The sequence below is a fragment of the Poromitra crassiceps genome (genome assembly GCF_964638095.1).
Source record: "Poromitra crassiceps genome assembly, chromosome: 3".
In the NCBI taxonomy this organism is placed as follows: domain Eukaryota; kingdom Metazoa; phylum Chordata; class Actinopteri; order Beryciformes; family Melamphaidae; genus Poromitra; species Poromitra crassiceps.
Window position 1 is genome coordinate 70,853,988 of NC_139625.1, and position 18,056 is coordinate 70,872,043.

The 18,056-nt window shown below is 43.0% G+C and overlaps 1 protein-coding gene across 1 annotated transcript in view; it reads right to left on the bottom strand.

Moving 5' to 3' along the window:
• brf1a (BRF1 general transcription factor IIIB subunit a) overlaps positions 1-18,056 on the bottom strand; it is a gene marked incomplete at its 5' end in the record, with an annotated part of 159,462 nt that overhangs the window by 12,587 nt on the left and 128,819 nt on the right. The window contains one exon of the mRNA XM_083633132.1: positions 3,155-3,212. Within this exon, the coding sequence (XP_083489258.1) occupies positions 3,155-3,212 (58 nt within the window). The remainder of the gene's footprint in view (positions 1-3,154; positions 3,213-18,056) is intronic.

The following is an 18,056-nucleotide window of genomic DNA, read 5'->3' on the forward strand; positions in this document are numbered from 1 at the left end:
AAAGCACATAGCGTACATTGTCGATTAATCGGTTAATATATGTACCTTGACCCTATTATGAAACAAGCATTGAAATTGAATTAGAGCAAAAATGAATTATGCCCCTTTTGCTGGGACCCCCTGGAACCCACTCAAGGGCCCCTGGGGTTCCCCGGACCCCAATTTGAGAACCACTGATCTAGCTAATCTACGGCCTACCTGACTTGAAGGAGAAAGACAGGAAGTGAAAGAGGGGGAAGCAGTGAGTGAAACAGAAAGTAGTATGGGAGAGGAATGTGGATAAAGGAAAGAAGAGAGAAAGAGAGATACGGTAAGTGAGAAAGAGAGAGATAGGAAAAGGCGGAGCGAGAGAGACAGGAAAGGCAGAGAGGACAGACAAAGAAAGGGACGTGATGAAGAGATGGAGACGGATGTGGAAGGAGAGAAAAGAGCGAGAGAATGTAAAAAAAAGAGATACAGAAGAACATGAGAGTAGAGTATATATGCAGGTTACGAAAAGCCAAATTTTAAGACATTTTTAACACTACCTGGAATGTAAATTACAAAAGATTTTTTTCTATAAATACATCAATCTAAACAGCCTATTTCTGATTGGACACAGCTGACAAAGCTGTGAAACTGTAAATGTGCAGAATGAAAATAGGACAGCAACAAGTCACAGGGTTCCCATGCTCACATCACAAGGACTTCCTCCAGGCCTTTTCCATGTCTGTTTGGTGAACTTCAAGGACTCAAACTGAGGTTCTTCAGTGAAATATGACACTGGTCAGAATTAGACAGCAGAGGCCACAAGTTTAAAGAAAATATTGTGAAATCCTTAATTTTAACATTATTTTCAAGGCCATCCATTCCTTTTCAAAAACTTTCAAGGTCTTATTTGGTTTTTCTCAAATCCACAAACTTTCAAGGATTTTCCAGACCTGTGGGAACCTTGAAATGAAATGCTAAAGATGAAGCCCAACTGACAGTCCAGATACAACACTGTGCTACTAATCCTGGTCTGTATTAATGTGAGAGCACAGACACCTGTTGCTGCAGTGCACCATGAAACAAAATATAAACTCTAATAACTGTATTTAAGACAATTTCACATTCTAGGCCTTACATTTTGTTGACTTATTTCAAGATTTTGCCCAGACTTTTGAAGGAGCCGTGGAGAGAGAGGAATCCAGGAAGAGAGAGGGGGAGCAATGAGGGAAGGACAAACAGAAAGACAAAGCGGGTTCACCTCTCACACTCTCTGCAGGAGATCTGAAACCAGCAGCCAATCAACAGTCAGCATTAAGGGCCCGACCGGGACAAACTGACGGCGAATGACAGTTTGTCTGGAGGTGCTGTCCACTACGCCCACAGCTTCATTATGTGGAGCCAGAGGCTGCTATGGTCTGTGTGTGTGTGCGTGCGTGTGAATGTGTTTTACGTTATTACTAGTCGGAGTGCCTGGAAGCAGGCTGTGGGTCTAAGCTCTGCCCAGCTCTGACCAGCTCTGACCATTTCAGTCAGAGCGGAAAGGGATTTCCCTTCTGCTCCCTGTGTGTCGCTCTCAAATGCCTCCGCCGCTGTGAAACAACAACAACAACGCTAGCTAGCAAGCTGGAAATGGCAAGTTTTGATGAATATTTTGATTGTGCAATAAAGCAGGCCTCCTTGGTACTTTGGATGGTTGTAAAGATAACAGAGCCTTTTTCCACACTATACCAGAGTGAGAGTAAGAGGAGCCAGACTCTGTCCTGCGCTGGAATTCTGGCAAGCGAGATTATGTTATTACAGATATTGGCAACAATTACTACAGTATACTGTATGTACTTATGTATAGTACATGTTTTTAAACCAAAGGTAATTATTGTTGTTATTATTGTATATAGTATATGTTTTTTGTAACCTTTTAAACTGATTTGGCAATATTATTTCTGATAGTCATGGCAATAACGTTTTTGAATTTCACTGAGTGAAAGAGGGGCAGAGTGTGTGTGTGTGTGTGTGTGTGTGTGTGTGTGTGTGTGTGTGTGTGTGTGTGTGTGTGTGTGTGTGACAGAGAGAGAGAGAGAGCAAAGTGCCTTTTAAACATGAAGTCTGGATCATGTCAGGCTAACCAGAACAGGATATTTTCAGGTTTTACCTTTTTAAACATGAGGGGTCCTTGTTTAGAAACAACTGGATATGAGCCGTTTTTTCTGCCAGTGGGTGGGTTGGGGGGGGCGGTAGCATGTATCGATAACAAGAAATGTGATAGGAAACAGCTTTAGCGAATTTGTAACCAAACAAGTGGCATTCAAGTCATATCTGACTAGTTTTAAATTTATTTCTCCCCACAAAAGTTAGGCTAGGCCTATATGTCTCGATATAGGCTATCAGTCAGTCAGCTCCTATCCTCTCCGCAGTGTGGACGCACAGTCACACAACACTGCCTGCCTCAAATGGCTGCCTCACACAATAGAATTGGCTGCATCCAACTCGAGAAAACTTCTCAGAAGAGACTAACGTTAGCGACAAATCTGGAGACTTCAAAAACATGTCCATTCCGACCACGAGGGGTGGCAATGTGCCAAAAATGAACGCTTCCGCCTTTGTTAGGCTACATAAAGCTGCCCAGTCAAAATAGTGGTCGGACCGTCGTCAATCACTGTGGGTGATTTATTTTACAAGTGGCATTCAAGTCATATCTGACTAGTTTTCAATGTATTTCTCCCCACAAAAGTTGCAAGCAAGCAGCGCAGCAGTAAGCGTCCCTCCTGATGCACTGGACCTGGCTGCCTGCATAGCTGAAGCGCGTTGGGATCCCTCTGCCAAACAATTCAAGCCGTTTTTGCAGCATTTGAGGAAACCGTGAGTTTGCTCGTTGATATAAGCGATTGCCCGAACGATTAATTAATTAATAAACTACCACCACCCGCCCACATAACAGCTAGCCTACATGAACAGGATCATGAGCTGCCAGAGTTAAACATCAGCTCCTTTTGCGCTAATCCGGATCTTACACCAGCGAGCGAGATGAATATGATACGGACTCGCGGGAGTGCGCGTAGGCCGGCTAATTGTTGTTTAACATGCAGGTCAACCGGCTAGGAGTGGGTTATAATACGGATTCCACTGCATGTTAAGAAGTGGCTCAAGAGAGACAGACCGGTGTAGAGCGGACGGTCCAGCAGCTCACCTGCTCCACAGCTACATGTAGCTTCTTGTTGGGCTGTCCTGTGATGAACGGCTGCAACCTGCAACACACAATAACACACTTCAACTCTCCACTTTCTCCACAGCTTACTTTGTTGCCTGGATGGTCAGGGCTCAACATGTAAAGTCATAATCGATGACGTCTTCATGTGTATAAATATCTGATTTGTGACTCTCAGCACTGATCCAAAAGTGCTGTGTGGCATTTTAACTCCAGTAACTCATTGCCACGTTAATTATGTAAACAAACAAGACTATGGGCATAAAGCCTGTCAGCCTGTGCTCTGCATCCTCCATAGTTTCTCCAGCTGGGGTACCTGCAGGGAAATCTGGCTTTACGGTCAACAATAAACTCCTTAATAATGAACAAAATGAACTGTGTCAACAATAAACTCCTTAATAATGAATGCAACAAAATGAACTGTGTCAACAATAAACTCCTATAATAATGAATGTAACAAAATGAAATTTGAATGTCATGCAAATTCCATGTGGTCGTCGAAGAGATGGTTACCAATGGACAATGTTTTGCAACAACAGATTTGGACAACTGTATTTTATGCACAGATTGGCTTTGGGAAATGGAAAATAGCATTGTGTGTATCATAGTGGGCTTTGAGAGAGAAAGTTAGAAGGCATTATTGATCATATGTATTGGTCATTAATTATGCCCATTTTGCATTGGGATATAATAAAAAATATAATGTAACATGGCCATCATGAATAAAGAGGGAAGAAGAGACATCAATTCCAATTTCCATTACATAAAAATGTCATTTCATTACATTCATCATCATGACATGATTTTACTGTTGACAGCTGAGGATTTCATTAAGATTAGGAAGGCTGCTCTGTGAGCCTCGCTCACACTCACAGTCTTGTAGTGTGCGCCTGGCTTGAGGGGATCGACTCAGATTACTGGCAAACCAAAACGAACAATGGGAAAAACGCCATGAATGAGAAATGAGACCAGAGACAGACAGACAGACAGAAAGACAGGCAGGCAGACAGACAGGAAGACAGACAGGCAGACAGACAGGAAGACGTGTGTCTGTAGAACCTCTTCCTAGAGTCTAGGAAGAGGTTCTACTGTCTAGGACCTAGACAGTCACAGAGATAATGAGTGAACGTACCACCGGCGCTAATTCCAAAGCAGCCATCCCACCATCCCAGTGGCTGAAATTAGCATCGTTCCCGGAGGCGCCACCGAATCCCCCTCCACACACACACACACACACCCTCGCCCCCCCACCCCTTCTTGCCCACCCGGCCCAAGCACTGAGCCCTCCTTGGAGGCTTACTGTAAGTGCTCAACTCTCACTGATAAGGGAGAGAGAGAGAGAGAGAGAGAGAGAGAGAGAGTGAGAGTGTGTGTGTGTGTGTGTGTGTGTGTGTGAGAGAGAGAGAGAGAGAGAGAGAGAGAGAAAGAGAGCACTTTTAATTAATCTGCTTCAAGCAGGGGGAAAGGGTGTGTGGGGGGTATAAGGGGGACAACAGTGAATGTGGCATCTTTACCCCCAGACCCCCCCCCTTCTCAAAGCTCATTAGAAAAGCCCAGCCAGGCTGGCGAATCGCTCCCCGCTGAGAGAACTATTCAGGGCCTGTACATATGTTAGACTAGGCCTGGATGCAGATGGGGAGGTGGGAATCAGTGTTATAGTCAAGTCACTATATCTGGAGTCTGAGTCGAGTCTCGAGTCCCCAGTGTTCGAGTCCAATTCCACAAGTCCAAGTCACCAAAGGAGAGTCCGAGGCCACAAGTCCAAGTCACCAAAGGAGAGTCTGAGTTGAGTCCATTACCTGAGTCTGAGTCCAGAGTTACTGAACATGAGCGTGAATCCATCTAGGTCAGTGTTTCTCAAACTTTTTCAGACCAAGGACCACTTAACCAATAAAAAAAGAACTCGGGGACCACCTAACTCCCAAAACATCCCCAAAAACAATAGGCCTACTACGGTACTTCAACTGTAAATTACAAATTACAGGCTAATTAAATGACAAATAGCATTAAGGCTGTAAAATTAATCACATGTTTGGCTTCCTACAATTATGAAAATAAGATAACCAATATAAAATATATATATATATAATTTATTTTAGTTAGTCCATTGACCTTTTTTTTTTAACTTTTTTTTCCCCCTTTTCAGTTCAAATCAGTAGCGGCTGGTGCATTTTTGTCCAGGGAGGGCTATACCAAATATAGGCCTGGACAATGGGGTTGAAATCAATATGATAATCATAAGGATTCTTCTCAATATCAATATCATATGTTTCACGTATGCAAAATCAGTGTTCATCTCATTGAACTGAATGGTGATGTCAAACAAAACTTATATTTTCAAAGAATATTCCTGCCATAACTCATTTGATCAGTTTTTAAGTAACATTTGCTTGTCATCATCAATTTAGACAGCAAAAATGTCACTATTAAAATAACTTCATATCATCACGATGATTCCACTGAAAGACAACAATAATAGGCTATTGAATTATTGTCCACTCCAACCCTAAATCAAGCAAGTTGTAACGGACGTTACTAGCTACTAGAAACGAGTGTATTTTCTTCCTCTGTCTGTAGCCTGTTGTTTAATGGCGAGCTCAGGGTGATCTGGTCCAAGCTCTTTCACTCGATGCTTCTCCTGTAAATTCCATCTCTCAAACGGCATCGTTTTGAGCGACTTCACAGAATTTTCTTTCTCCATTCTTGCAAAACGTCTTTTGTGTTTTATGGCAGTTGAAAACAAACTTCTTTGCTTCGTAGCCTAGCCTAGCCTACGTCACGACACTCACTCTACCTGACCCCACCTCCACCTGGTCGCTAGATACGTGCGCCCAGAGCCCTCCCAAATCCCTTTGTTTTTGAGAGTGAACAGCGCATGTGTAACTTCACAGATCCTGATACTCTAATGATCTGCACTGGTGGAAACCGGAAGTCCCCGGACGGCGTCCGTGGCAATTCGGTGCAAGAAAATATTGACCCAAAAACAGTACACATGTAGATAATTATGAATCTACATATTTATTGCAGATTATATACTCACTATCTAATATTCACCTCGCTCATAAAAATAAATAAATATATATACGGTATATATAACGTTTTATTTCCCCTTCCTTCATGTGGATACAGTAGGTGGGGCGGCGCCCTGGCGCCCTCTAGTGGCCGGCCGCCACTGGTTCAAATATAGCCTATTCAAAGTTCAAATTAAGTTTTTTCAAGTTCAATAAATGCACAATGTTGCCAAAGTAGCATTCTGTTTTTGTGTTCAAATAAGTGTTAACTGGCTCTATATTCTGACAGCAATCACTGAAATAGTGTGTTTGGTCAGTAACTTGGAACTCCCAACCCCCCGCTGTAGCCTACTCTGTCTCTCTCCTGTAGCCCTGCATGCAGAGTGGATGTATCTACGCAATTGTAAGTCGTAGAGACTCACGGGTGGCGGCATTAGATTCGGGGTGAAAAAATACATATAGTCCTTAATAGGCATTGTGACCGGACCTTCCGTTTCCCAGAAAATGTAAACATTTCTCTCATTGGATAGTGGGAGGTGTAAAAAAAGGGAAAAAAGATAAATCTAATCGCGGACCACTAAGGGGCGCCCGCGGACCACTGTTTGAGAAACACTGATCTAAGTGGCAACTATCAATATCTCATGCCAAATTATTAGGGCATATTACAAAAAACTAACAAAAACAAAAAAAAGTCTTTATCACTTAATAAGCCCGAGTCCTCGTCTCCAACTTCTGAGTCTGAATGCATGAATGCTCGAGTCTAAGTCCAAGTCTGAGTCATCAGTGCTCAAGTCTCAGTCGAGTCACAACAAGTCCTGGACTCGAGTACTACAACACTGGTGTCTGGTGGGGAGGGAAGGAGGCAAGGAAGGCAAAGAGGGTGAAAGGAAGTGGGATTAAATACAGAGGCCCATTAACGGTTCATTGACCTGCATGTAAACAGTCCTCCTGTCCACTCACATGCTGCCCGATAATCCATGAACAGCACTAACTCTCCCTCAGTCACTGTCAGAACACCAGCAGTGACCCAGAGAGACCCGGGCCAGAGTTTAGTTATCGCACACTAAGCACTTTTTACATTCACATCTCAGGCCTTTTGTAAAACTGCAACAGTACGATGAACCTGACGTTTCTAGGTCACCAACATCAGGAGGAGGTCAAGGGTCAGAGGCACAGTGTCCCGACAATATTCCTATTAGGCCTGCAAGTAATGATTGTTTTCATTATTGATTAATCTATCCATAATTTTTTGGGGGGATTGTTGTCGTTTAAAATACATACTACAGCATGCGCTGGGACGCGTCATCAGCGATGTTAACTGGGGTCGTAAGGTGTTTCGGGTCTGTCGAACATCATACACCCTCGCCCAGTAGACCCAGCCGAGGCCGATTAAGACCCCAACCCGCGTCCCAGAAGCAGCCGCTCATGGATCAGCCTTCCTACTCTCCGCGGAAGGGTTGATCACACCCAATCCGCTGCAATAGAGTTAGTGCTACACCGCAGTATTGAAAGACCCTTCGGTGCATGGAGGGTCTAAGGCCCTGTGGATGACCCTCCCGGGGAAAAGGCAATCCTACCATGGGCAGCCTACCATGGGAAGAGAGGATGCCTCAAGAAGGCCTGTGCGCTGCACGTCATTCGCCTGCGCCGAGCACCTCGCTCTAGCCTGAAGGACCCCAGGCTGCACCGATCTTTGCACCGATTTTCAGGATTTATCGTCTAAAAACATAAAAAATAATGACAAATGGCCATCACCAAATATTGATTCTTCTTACAATTGTTTCCCGAGTCTGACCAGCAGCCACAAAACACAAATTTTATAATGATATAATAACGGACCAAAGCTGCAAATCTACCTGACGCTGCCAAATGGTTTTGTTTTCACAAACCCATCTGGTAACGTATGGCAAGGGTCAGTCATGTTCAAAAAGCTACTTGGCAGGTGATTGGATGAACCATCTGTCTATCACCGTCTGGGCAACCAATCAGATCAACTTGGATATGACGTACTATAGTAGATCAACGCTGAAGCTAGCAGAGTCTAGCATCGAGGCTAAATGCTAACAAACTGCAGATGTTGGGTGCAATTCGCAATTCAAAAGAAAGAAGAAGAGGAAGAAGAACTGCAGATGTCTGAGGATTGAATGCTTAGTTAGCATGTAGGTACTGTAGGCGATTTTTGCAAGTTAAATGTACAGTTAATGTTACCAATTGACTGGCCTGCAGGTCTGTGTTAGCGAGTTGGCTTGGCTGTAAATGTGGACGTGTGATGAGTAATGTTAACGTGATTATTGATTTCGTTAAGGGACTGATGGCACCGGACTGATCTGATGACAGAGCAGCGAGAACCATGGACGGCTAACGTTATGGAGACCCAACACAATGCTGTCATGAAAGGCTTTGTGAAAAGTAAGTTTAAAGTGTTGTAACGTTAATCTTCATGTACATGGCTTATTATAAGTTACTCTTCTGCTCTTCTGAGATACAGTATATAACGTTAAGTACATATTGCTGGTGATCCGTTTTGTCATTAACCTGCGATCATTGCAATAATGTCAGCCAAATGCAGGCAAAATGATTTACTATTTAACGTTAACGACTGGTGAATTTGAACATTTATCTCCAATGGTAGATGTTCACCCTTTAAAATCAAAAATCCAAATAGGCGTTATTTTGATAAACTGACCTCATAACGGGAACCTACATTGTTACGCTTGTCTACTAAAATTACCAAAAGTTCATAAAGTGCCATATTAACACTTGCAGAGCTAAAACTAAACAGCTTTTCCGCTGCCAATATAGCTGAAGTGAACGCTTGTTGATGGTGTCACACCTAAAGCCCGCCCATAGCTGCCACTGATTGGTTGGAACGACATGGTGTGAGCTGTGCAGCCTACAGCTTGGCTCATAGAAGCATGGGTTTGTCGCGTGAGATCTCATGATCTCGCGCAAATCCAGCTGCCTTGCAAGGTTAGCAAATCTTAGCATTTGTGAAGCTGTAACCAGAAAATGTTTGGTGTGTTCACTTGATAAATGAATAAAACGATTAAATGATTATCAAAATTATAATTGCTTAACTGACTAATAGTTTTAACACTAAATCCTATAAAGCCTAGGATGATCTTTTAAGAGAGAAGTGCTAGGAAAAGCAGTACAGTAAAGACCTAAGGACTAGGAGAACAATTCTTTATTTGAATTAACCCAATGAGAGTGAAAGTAGAGTGTGAAGTTATTACACTCTGCTGAAAGAAGGTGCATCTGCATTTTGGCCAGGATTATTATTATTAGCAGTAGTAGAAGTACTTTCATTATTACTTGTGTGATGGTCCTTTATTGTGAAAGGTATAATAAAGCGACCAATCGCACGAGCTGAAGAAAATCCTCAGAGCCGAACTGGAAGCTGAGCTCCTTCCTTGTATTACTAATATTGTTATTTCGTCTTCTTAGCTTCCAGTTTTCTGTCCCTGGTGTGTTTTACAGCCGGTGTGATTTCCTTAGTCTGATTCAACAGTCTGTACATGAGCCGGTTGCTTCTGGTGTGTAAAGACGAGTATAGAGTCAAAACACTCACGCACAGCTCAGACTCATTATCATATTCACTTCCTCTACGCCTACGGTTTCATTTCCTGCATTAGGGCCATTTTCATTCCTTTTTAATTTTATTTCCCTTGTCATTTTACAAATCTTATTATCGTTCTACCACTATTTCCTCTTCTACCATGGTGCCTGTCCTCGTTTAGCTTCTGTTAGCCAATCCGGTGCCGTGTTCGCAGGGCATCTTGATTCTCTGTTATTGCTGTGCTTGCTTGTTGTTTCGAAGGTGAGATGTGTTTTTTTTTTACAAGCTCCGCCTCGGTTTTTCCCATCATGTATATTATTGTTTACTGCTTCGCGTCCACGTTCTATCACTGTGCAAATAAACCCCACCAAACCATCTAAGGGAATCATTTTGATCTTCATAATTGGGATGCACGATATTCGATTTTTTTTGCCAATATCCGATACACCGATATTTTCCATCTCTTTTGGCTGATTGCTGATACAGATATACAGTATGCTCGCATTTTTTCCACCTAATTTCAGAGAACATCAAGTCTCTCCTGTAGTGGAATTAACACATTATTATGCCTACTCTTATCATGATGGCCCACTGGCAGATGCAGACATAAATACAATGCTTTTCAAATTGCACATGTTCACTGGGCAAAATAGCATCATTTTATCGGCCTGTTATACTGTATTGGCAGAAATGTTAATTTCGGGCCGATGCCGATATTTCATTTTATCGGCCAATACCAATGATGTGTCCATATCATTGTGCATCCCTACTTCATACGATATTCCAATCAATAACATGGCAAGAAGGAAGGGGCGAGACTGAGAGAAGGAATAATGTGTGTAACAGATTAAATTAGATCCATGATGAGATACGCTGCTGTAAATAAATTATGATAATAATCTGAGCTTCCGTTCCGACTCAATTTTCCAGCTGGGGACTGATTGGATCCTCCCAGGCAAACTGCTCCCCCCCTAACCCCCCCCCCCCCCCCCATCCTCCCATCCCTTCACAATGAAATCAGGCATAATCACAAAAACCCCACACATGCAACTGTGGTGCCCACTCGTACTTTCCCATAAACTCACACAAACACACAACATACACAAAGCACACACACACACACAGTACAGACACACACACATGCTCTATCTCTCCCTCTGTCTGTGATTTGTGCTGAGTCGTGTCCATTCAGGCTGCAGTGCATTGTGGGCCGGCGTGCGCGCAGCTTGGCAGAGACAGACGTAGCTCGAGCCAAAACAACTGATTGTTTCCTTCTCCTTCGTCCAGCCAGTCCATCCAGCTCCTGACGGCACTGACCCCATTCACAACCACAAAGCATTCAGTGCTCTCTCTCTCACATACACACACACTCCAACCAAACCAACGAAGGCTGCACGATATTGGAAAAAAACAGACATTGCAATATATTTTGTTTCTGCGATATATATTGTCATATATAAAAATACAGGAATTTTCATCAAATGATTTGAATAGTTCTATCAAGCCGTGCCCCCTTTAAGAAAGTGGTCTAGTGGGTAACCTGCGCAGGTGAGTCTGTTTTTAGCCGCAACCAGAGAAAGTTGCAGGATGCTAAGTGAGTAAAGTTAGCATAGGCCATAACAAGGTTTTTCCTGTTTTTGAGTAGACAAGTCTGTCAAAGAGTTATTTCATCAAACTGCCTACAACAAAGAGGTAAATGTATCGGTACATTGAAAAAATGTACTTGCCTCCACCAATTTCATTTAATTACTCCAATAAAGCTGATAAATTATTCCACACAGTGGCCTGAAGTAAATTACTTTGACATTTACCACAACTTAATATAATCACCAGGTAAGATAGTAAATGACCTTGAATAATTCCACTTCATATTTATAAATCTGAAAATACAGCTATGCTTTCCAGACTATAAGTTTGAACGACACTGACTTGCATTGGTTGTTGAAGTGGATTGTTGCCAAGTAAACTATATTAGCCTATATTAGCCAGTAATGTTAGCTTAGTAGCAACCTAATGTTAGAATAGCATGGTAGCTTTTAAACCCATTTAACGTTCAGGTTATCTTACAAGCAGGGTAAACATATAGGTGAACTGGCACTTTGGCCGACCAATAGTATTTTGCTTGAAATTCCCATCATTATGAGTGTGTGTGTGTGTGTGTGTGAAGAGGCATGTAGCGTGACACCATGCTGACCAGAAGGAAGAATTACAGTCTTACACACCACACACACACACACAGACACACAGTGTCACGCCCTCCACAAACATACTGTAGACTTTAAGGCGACAACATGAGGCTCACTTCACCTCCCAATGGTTCAAGGACATCTCTACATCCTCTCTCACCATCTTCACATAGGACTGCCTCCTGTCATAGTGCAGTTGGTGCCTTTAACCTAAAGGTTGCCACTACAAAGCAAATCTGAGCCGTTCTTAAAACACAAACAGATTCTTAATCTAATTTCTTTAGTTTTTCCACACTTTTTCACATCAAAAATTCATTTTTCAAGATTTCATTGATAACAGCAATCTACAGTTTGCTGACTTCACCTAGTACTATCAAATTTCTACCCCATTTCAACCAATCATATCATGACATGCAGCTGTCAATCAAATCTTCATTTCAGGATAATTTTCTCTTCCAAATGAAGTAGAAAATGGCGCCTAGTGCCTGTCATCTGGCAGAATTCCTATCCCATAAACTAACTACCGTACTAACTTGGCCAATTGTATGAAACATGAACAAAAAACAAACACTAGAATCTCTAAGAATGCAAAGAAATGTAACTGGCTCGTTAAAACGCGCATTCCAGGAATATCGTATTTACAGAAATAGCGTGAACGGCGCGCGCATGAGAGCGTTGTAGTCAGGGGTCGTCCCTCGGAGATTCCAGGCGGGCGGGCAGCACCTATGCATCGGATTGTCCGCTCGCTACGCACGAAGCAGCTGGCTGCATGGATCCCACTCACGTAGCATGACAACAGGCTGAATCAAACTTGATCTGGGGGTGGAACACGTCAGGATTGGCCAATGCCAAAGCCAGTCCTCAGAATTGTCAAATCAAATAATCGACACCGTATATGGTCCGCCTCTCAATTTGTTTTCAGTCTGAAACGGACTCAGATGCACGTGACGAACGGGTTCGCCTCGACTTTAAGCCAGAATGCCTTTACAGCAAAGTCAAGCAAAGATCATTTAAGACTTATTTAAGCCCAATTTATACTTGGTCTGTCGACACTTTTGAAACCGTTGCCGACAGAAATTAGGTCTTTGTCGACACTTTCAAGTGTCGCCGAGTAGTGTCTCCTACCAAGTTAAATTTGTAGTGTAGCTGACTACGTCACATAGTGTCGCGCAAGTCTGATTGGCTATATAGAAGGCACGCACGGTTGACTTCCTTGTTTTGGTTTTCGCTGTATAGAAAAGAATGAACTAGGGATGCTATGGTGTGGACATTTTCCCACCGGGTAATAAACGCGTGACAACACCAGTGTTACCGGTGACACCGTAAAAATAAAGGTAAACAAAAAAAACATGCTCCTCCTCTGTCCTCATGGTCCAGTCAGTCAGCCCATCCCTGCTGCTGTGTAACGTTAGCTTGGATGCTCACAATCACAACACTGGCTGTCTCACAATACGCACTCATGACTGCATACGACTCAAGACAACTTTTCAGACCCTCCTGTAGACAATCTTTCTCAAAATAAACTAACATTAGCAATAAATCTGGAGACTTTTTCTGACATGGGATTAACATTACCAGCAAGAAGCAGTAAGCAAGGCAATGACGATCGCTGAGTAGCATTATTACAGCTAAGTCATCAATGCTAACTAGTTAACATCAATGTTAGCAGAGTTTAGCTCTGTTATTAGCATCAATGCAAGCAGAGATTTAAAACGACATTTCCAGAGATGGCAGTGGCAACAGAATACATACAGGCTTATATAAGGGTCTTACCTACATGTGTATGAGGGGGGATTGTGTTCACAACATGTAGAACTGATGTAACTTGCTGGTCTGTCTAACCAGAGAGATATGAGGAACAGTGCAGCCACCCCGGACAGGAGGGAGCGCTTGTAATTTACACCAGTGCACGCTGAGCGGGCAGAGTTTTTTCTTTCGTTTTTTCCTCCATAAAAATGAATGGTGTTACCGGTAGACATGTTATGTAATCGGTGTATGCCACACCACCGTGTAAGACCGGTAACACCTACTACCGCAACAAGCCTAGAATGAACATGTCCCAGCTATTTTTATCAGCCTGTCCTTGATGTATGACTTTGTGATTATCACAAAGAACACCGTGACCAACTTCCCAGAGAGAGAGGTTGTGTGTCGTTATATGCGGCTGCAGCCAAGTACGTTACATCTTGCCTCCGATGTAGTTTCACTGTAGCGGTTTTATTACTGCCTGGGAACCTGACGAATATGTGAGCTCATGTTTAATTTGTTTTGACAGTTGGGAATTGGTCTGGCGATGTCAGGCTAGACATACACAAACCAGCATAGAGCATATTCCCTCTCTTGGCTGTCTGCACTAGTTCTATAGTGTTCAGAATCAGAATCAGAATCAGAAAGAGTCTCTATGTCAGCGTCAAGTGACCGTTGAGCCTAGGGCAATGTTCACTGAATCATAAATGCAGCAACATGAGCGACAGTTTATTTTTTGTTTGCGACCATGTGTTGAGCAACACTTTCGAATAAGTATATATGAGGCTTTAGACTCTCCGGCAGTGGTACTTAACATAGTCCTACTCTGAGCTCTGAGCTCTCCACCTTTCAGAAAGTCGCTACTGAACCTTGGCTGCTTTGTTTCGTGAAGGTGCTGCAAATTGGACTTTTTGAATTGTGAAATGACATTAACACAAAACAGACAGATGCATTTTCCCGCACCCATGGACACAAAGAAAAACTCCAGTTGCCAGTCCCTGCACCCCTGCAAATTGTTCGGACGGTTGAGCACTTAAAAGAGCCACAATGACCCATAAAGGAGCCGCATGCGGCTCTAGAGCCTCAGGTTGAGTATCACTGCTCCAGAGCAACATACAGTATAGTGAATGCAGCAGTAGAGTCGGGTTGGTCAAGTCTCCAGCAGTAAGGACTGCAGGCAGTGATCTATCACTGCACCCAATCAAACAGGTTGCCAATAGCAGCATAGCAACAGCAGTAACCAAGACCAGAGCTTCCCACAAGCATCTGTTGAGCGCGGCGGGTACAAAACAAGGTGGCTGGCAGAGTGGACAGCGGGGCTAACAGCAAGCTAAACGCCTCCATGCTGCCAAGTGCCATGGAAACTAAATGGGTTTTCAGGGAAACCGTTCCACACTGCGCCATGTTCCACCTCCTCTACACTCATTGGGCTCATTTCTCTCCTGGAACTGCTCAAGAGAAAAACTGCTGATTGTTAGCCGCTGGGTCGACTCAGTTCTCAGTCTCTAGCCGCTTCGCTCAAGGAGAAGGAGGACTTTCTCCCAGCTTTCAGCGTTCAAACTGACTGGAAACAACTTGAGTCGAAAAAGTTGTTAGGCAGCTCTTCATGCAGAAGGTGCAGTGACATGCAAAATATGTGTGCTTGTAAATGGATATAACTGAATCAAATAATGTAACGTTGCTCAGGATATCCATTTTCAATGTTTTAAAAAGTGATTTGCTGTATCTCCAGTTTGTTTCACTACGGAGGATAATGGGGGGGGGGGAAGCATCATTTCTGGTAACTTGACAAAGGCGCGTAGGCTCAAACTACTATTTTTGACAAGAAGTTCCCAGATGATTGGTAGGCAGAGATCTCCAATTGTCTGGGAGCTGAGACTAGCCGTTGGGAAATATTCTCCATCGCTCAAATACTGTCACTCCCCCTCCCTGAGAGGCCTACTCTGCCTGCCTCATCCAGATTATCCATTGATCAATTTATAATCCTCAATATAGAATCAGGAAATAATCTAAATTCTGCCCCAGCACTGAGGGCTGAGACTGAAACCAGGGTCACTTTCGATCAGCCCGAAACACAGCAAACAGTCATTTTAAAAGGAAATGGTAGTTAATTGGACGTTCTGTTGCAAAGTGTTTGTTAGAGGTTGGGCGGCTGTAGCTCAGGAGGTAGAGCGGGTCGTTCACTAATCGATTTGGATAAAAGAGGTCGGTGGTTCGATTCCCGGCTCCTCCAGTCTGCATGTCAAAGTGTCCTTGGGCAAGGTACTGAACCCCAAATTGCTCCCGTTGGTGTGCCAGCACCCTGCGTGGTAGCCTGCCGCCAACGGTGTGTGAATGGGTGAATGTACCTACTGACTGTAAAGCGCTTTGGATAAAAGCGCTATATAAATGCAGACCATTTACCATTTACCATTTTGTTGTTGTGTTGACTGGGTCTTCAATTGTCTGTGTCCTCCGAGCCAATTGCACATCACTATGAAAGGTGTTTGTACATAGTTAATGAAAATGGAGAATCATGCAGAAACATACCTCAAAAGCCTTTGCATCAAGTTTCACACTGTTGGGAGTTTTGCACCGTAGCAAAACAGTGGAAACTTCCAACATGAGCCAGGGTTTGTCCTCACTTGAGTAACAGTAACACCGATTTCTAGATAAATATCTACAGTGATTTATCGATAAATCATCAATTATGTTCAAGTGCTGGTGTACTACCTTGTAAATGTACAGATACTGATGTTTTTGTATGGGGCATCCTATCATACACGTTGGCCTATATTTAGTGACCATTATGTTGAATTTTGTACATATATTTATGGAGAAATTCATAGATAAATCACAGGTGCATGTCCGAAAAAAGGTACTCACAGTGTAGGATAGATAGAATAGATTACTGTGCACTGCACTCTAGTATAGATTGGGAGTTTATTGACATTTTGGTGAAGGAAACTTGTTGAACTTTATCAAAAGGAACTAAACATTTCAAAGTATAGTCAGTCTGAAACAAGCTCATGCCATTAGCAGGGAATCAGAACTTCGCTTAGGATTCAAGTCCAGACTCAAGACTTTGCTCAGCACAGCCTACAACTAACTACCTCCATTCTCACAAGATCAGCCAATATCATTTCTCTTTGTTTACTTTACTTCAATTTGTACTTTTTCTATCTCTTGGTTTTGCCGACTACTGTTTGTGTGCTTTGTTTTCTGTTAAGCACTTCATGACAATCCCCTTTCTTAGAAAGCCCTCTATAAAAAAGAACTTGAGTAGTTCTCCATCACTTGTACCTTAAAAGTCTTTTGTTGAGATGGTGGATGTGTTAATGATTTGTAACAAGGCAGATGGCCATCTCCCATTCATCATCCCTCAAGTCTCCGCCTGTCTCACTCTCTTATTGTGTGAATACCTAAGTCCAATTTTGGTGATTTTCATGGGTTTTATTTGAATTGTAAAAAAAAAAGAAAAGAAAAGAAAGAAGAAAAAATAGTACTTTAATTGCACTATATTGAGCTAATGACTCCCTGTCTGGTCTTATTAACCAATGTTTGCTTATGGCATACGTTGCGGTGCTTGGTTATGCGTTTTATTGTGTTTTTATTGGTCTTACTTGTGTTTTTACTGTAAACCCTATCTGTAAACCAAATGTCCTTTATGGGGTGATAAAGTTTGAATGAATAAAGGTGTATGTGACTATTTATGAGTTGAGTAACTTTCATATGCTTAGGATTCATTCATGGAACTCAACCTAAAAATCAATTTAAAAATAAAGGGGGCATGAATTGGAAATTTAGTTTTTTTGTGTTTTCTTTCCTCCTAAGAAGAAATCATTTGGTGGATGCTTTTACCCAATGCTTCCAGCACCATACATCCCATGCATAGGTGGTGCCAGTGGGAATCGAACCCCTAACCCTGTCAGTGTTAGTTCTATGGTTTACCAACTGAGCTAAATAGGTACAAGGTTCCTATCCAGCAGAGACTAATCTAAGCTCAGTCTTGGAATAGCCTCTTGGGGGTCAGAGGTCAAACGGCCATCAACAGCGCTGCCGACGGCCCACTGCGACAGACTTTCTGTCAGACCTCCGTCTCCGTGACGACGGTTTACAGCAGCGGGGAGTGGCTCCCGACACCCGGCCGGGCTTCCACCGTGTGATGCGGCCACAGTGTATAAATCACTCCACCCGGCCGGGGAACAATGGCCCATATGCAGCGCTCCCATAAAGCAGGAACGCCCCGCTCCACATGCTGCCTCTCTGCAGGTCACAGCCAGGGGAAACACATGACCAATTTCTTTACATTGAGCCTTTAATTCCACTAATAACCATGCATTGCATTGTCCATAGCACTGAATTCCCATATTTCAAATTCATATTTCCTTTAAAACTCCTAT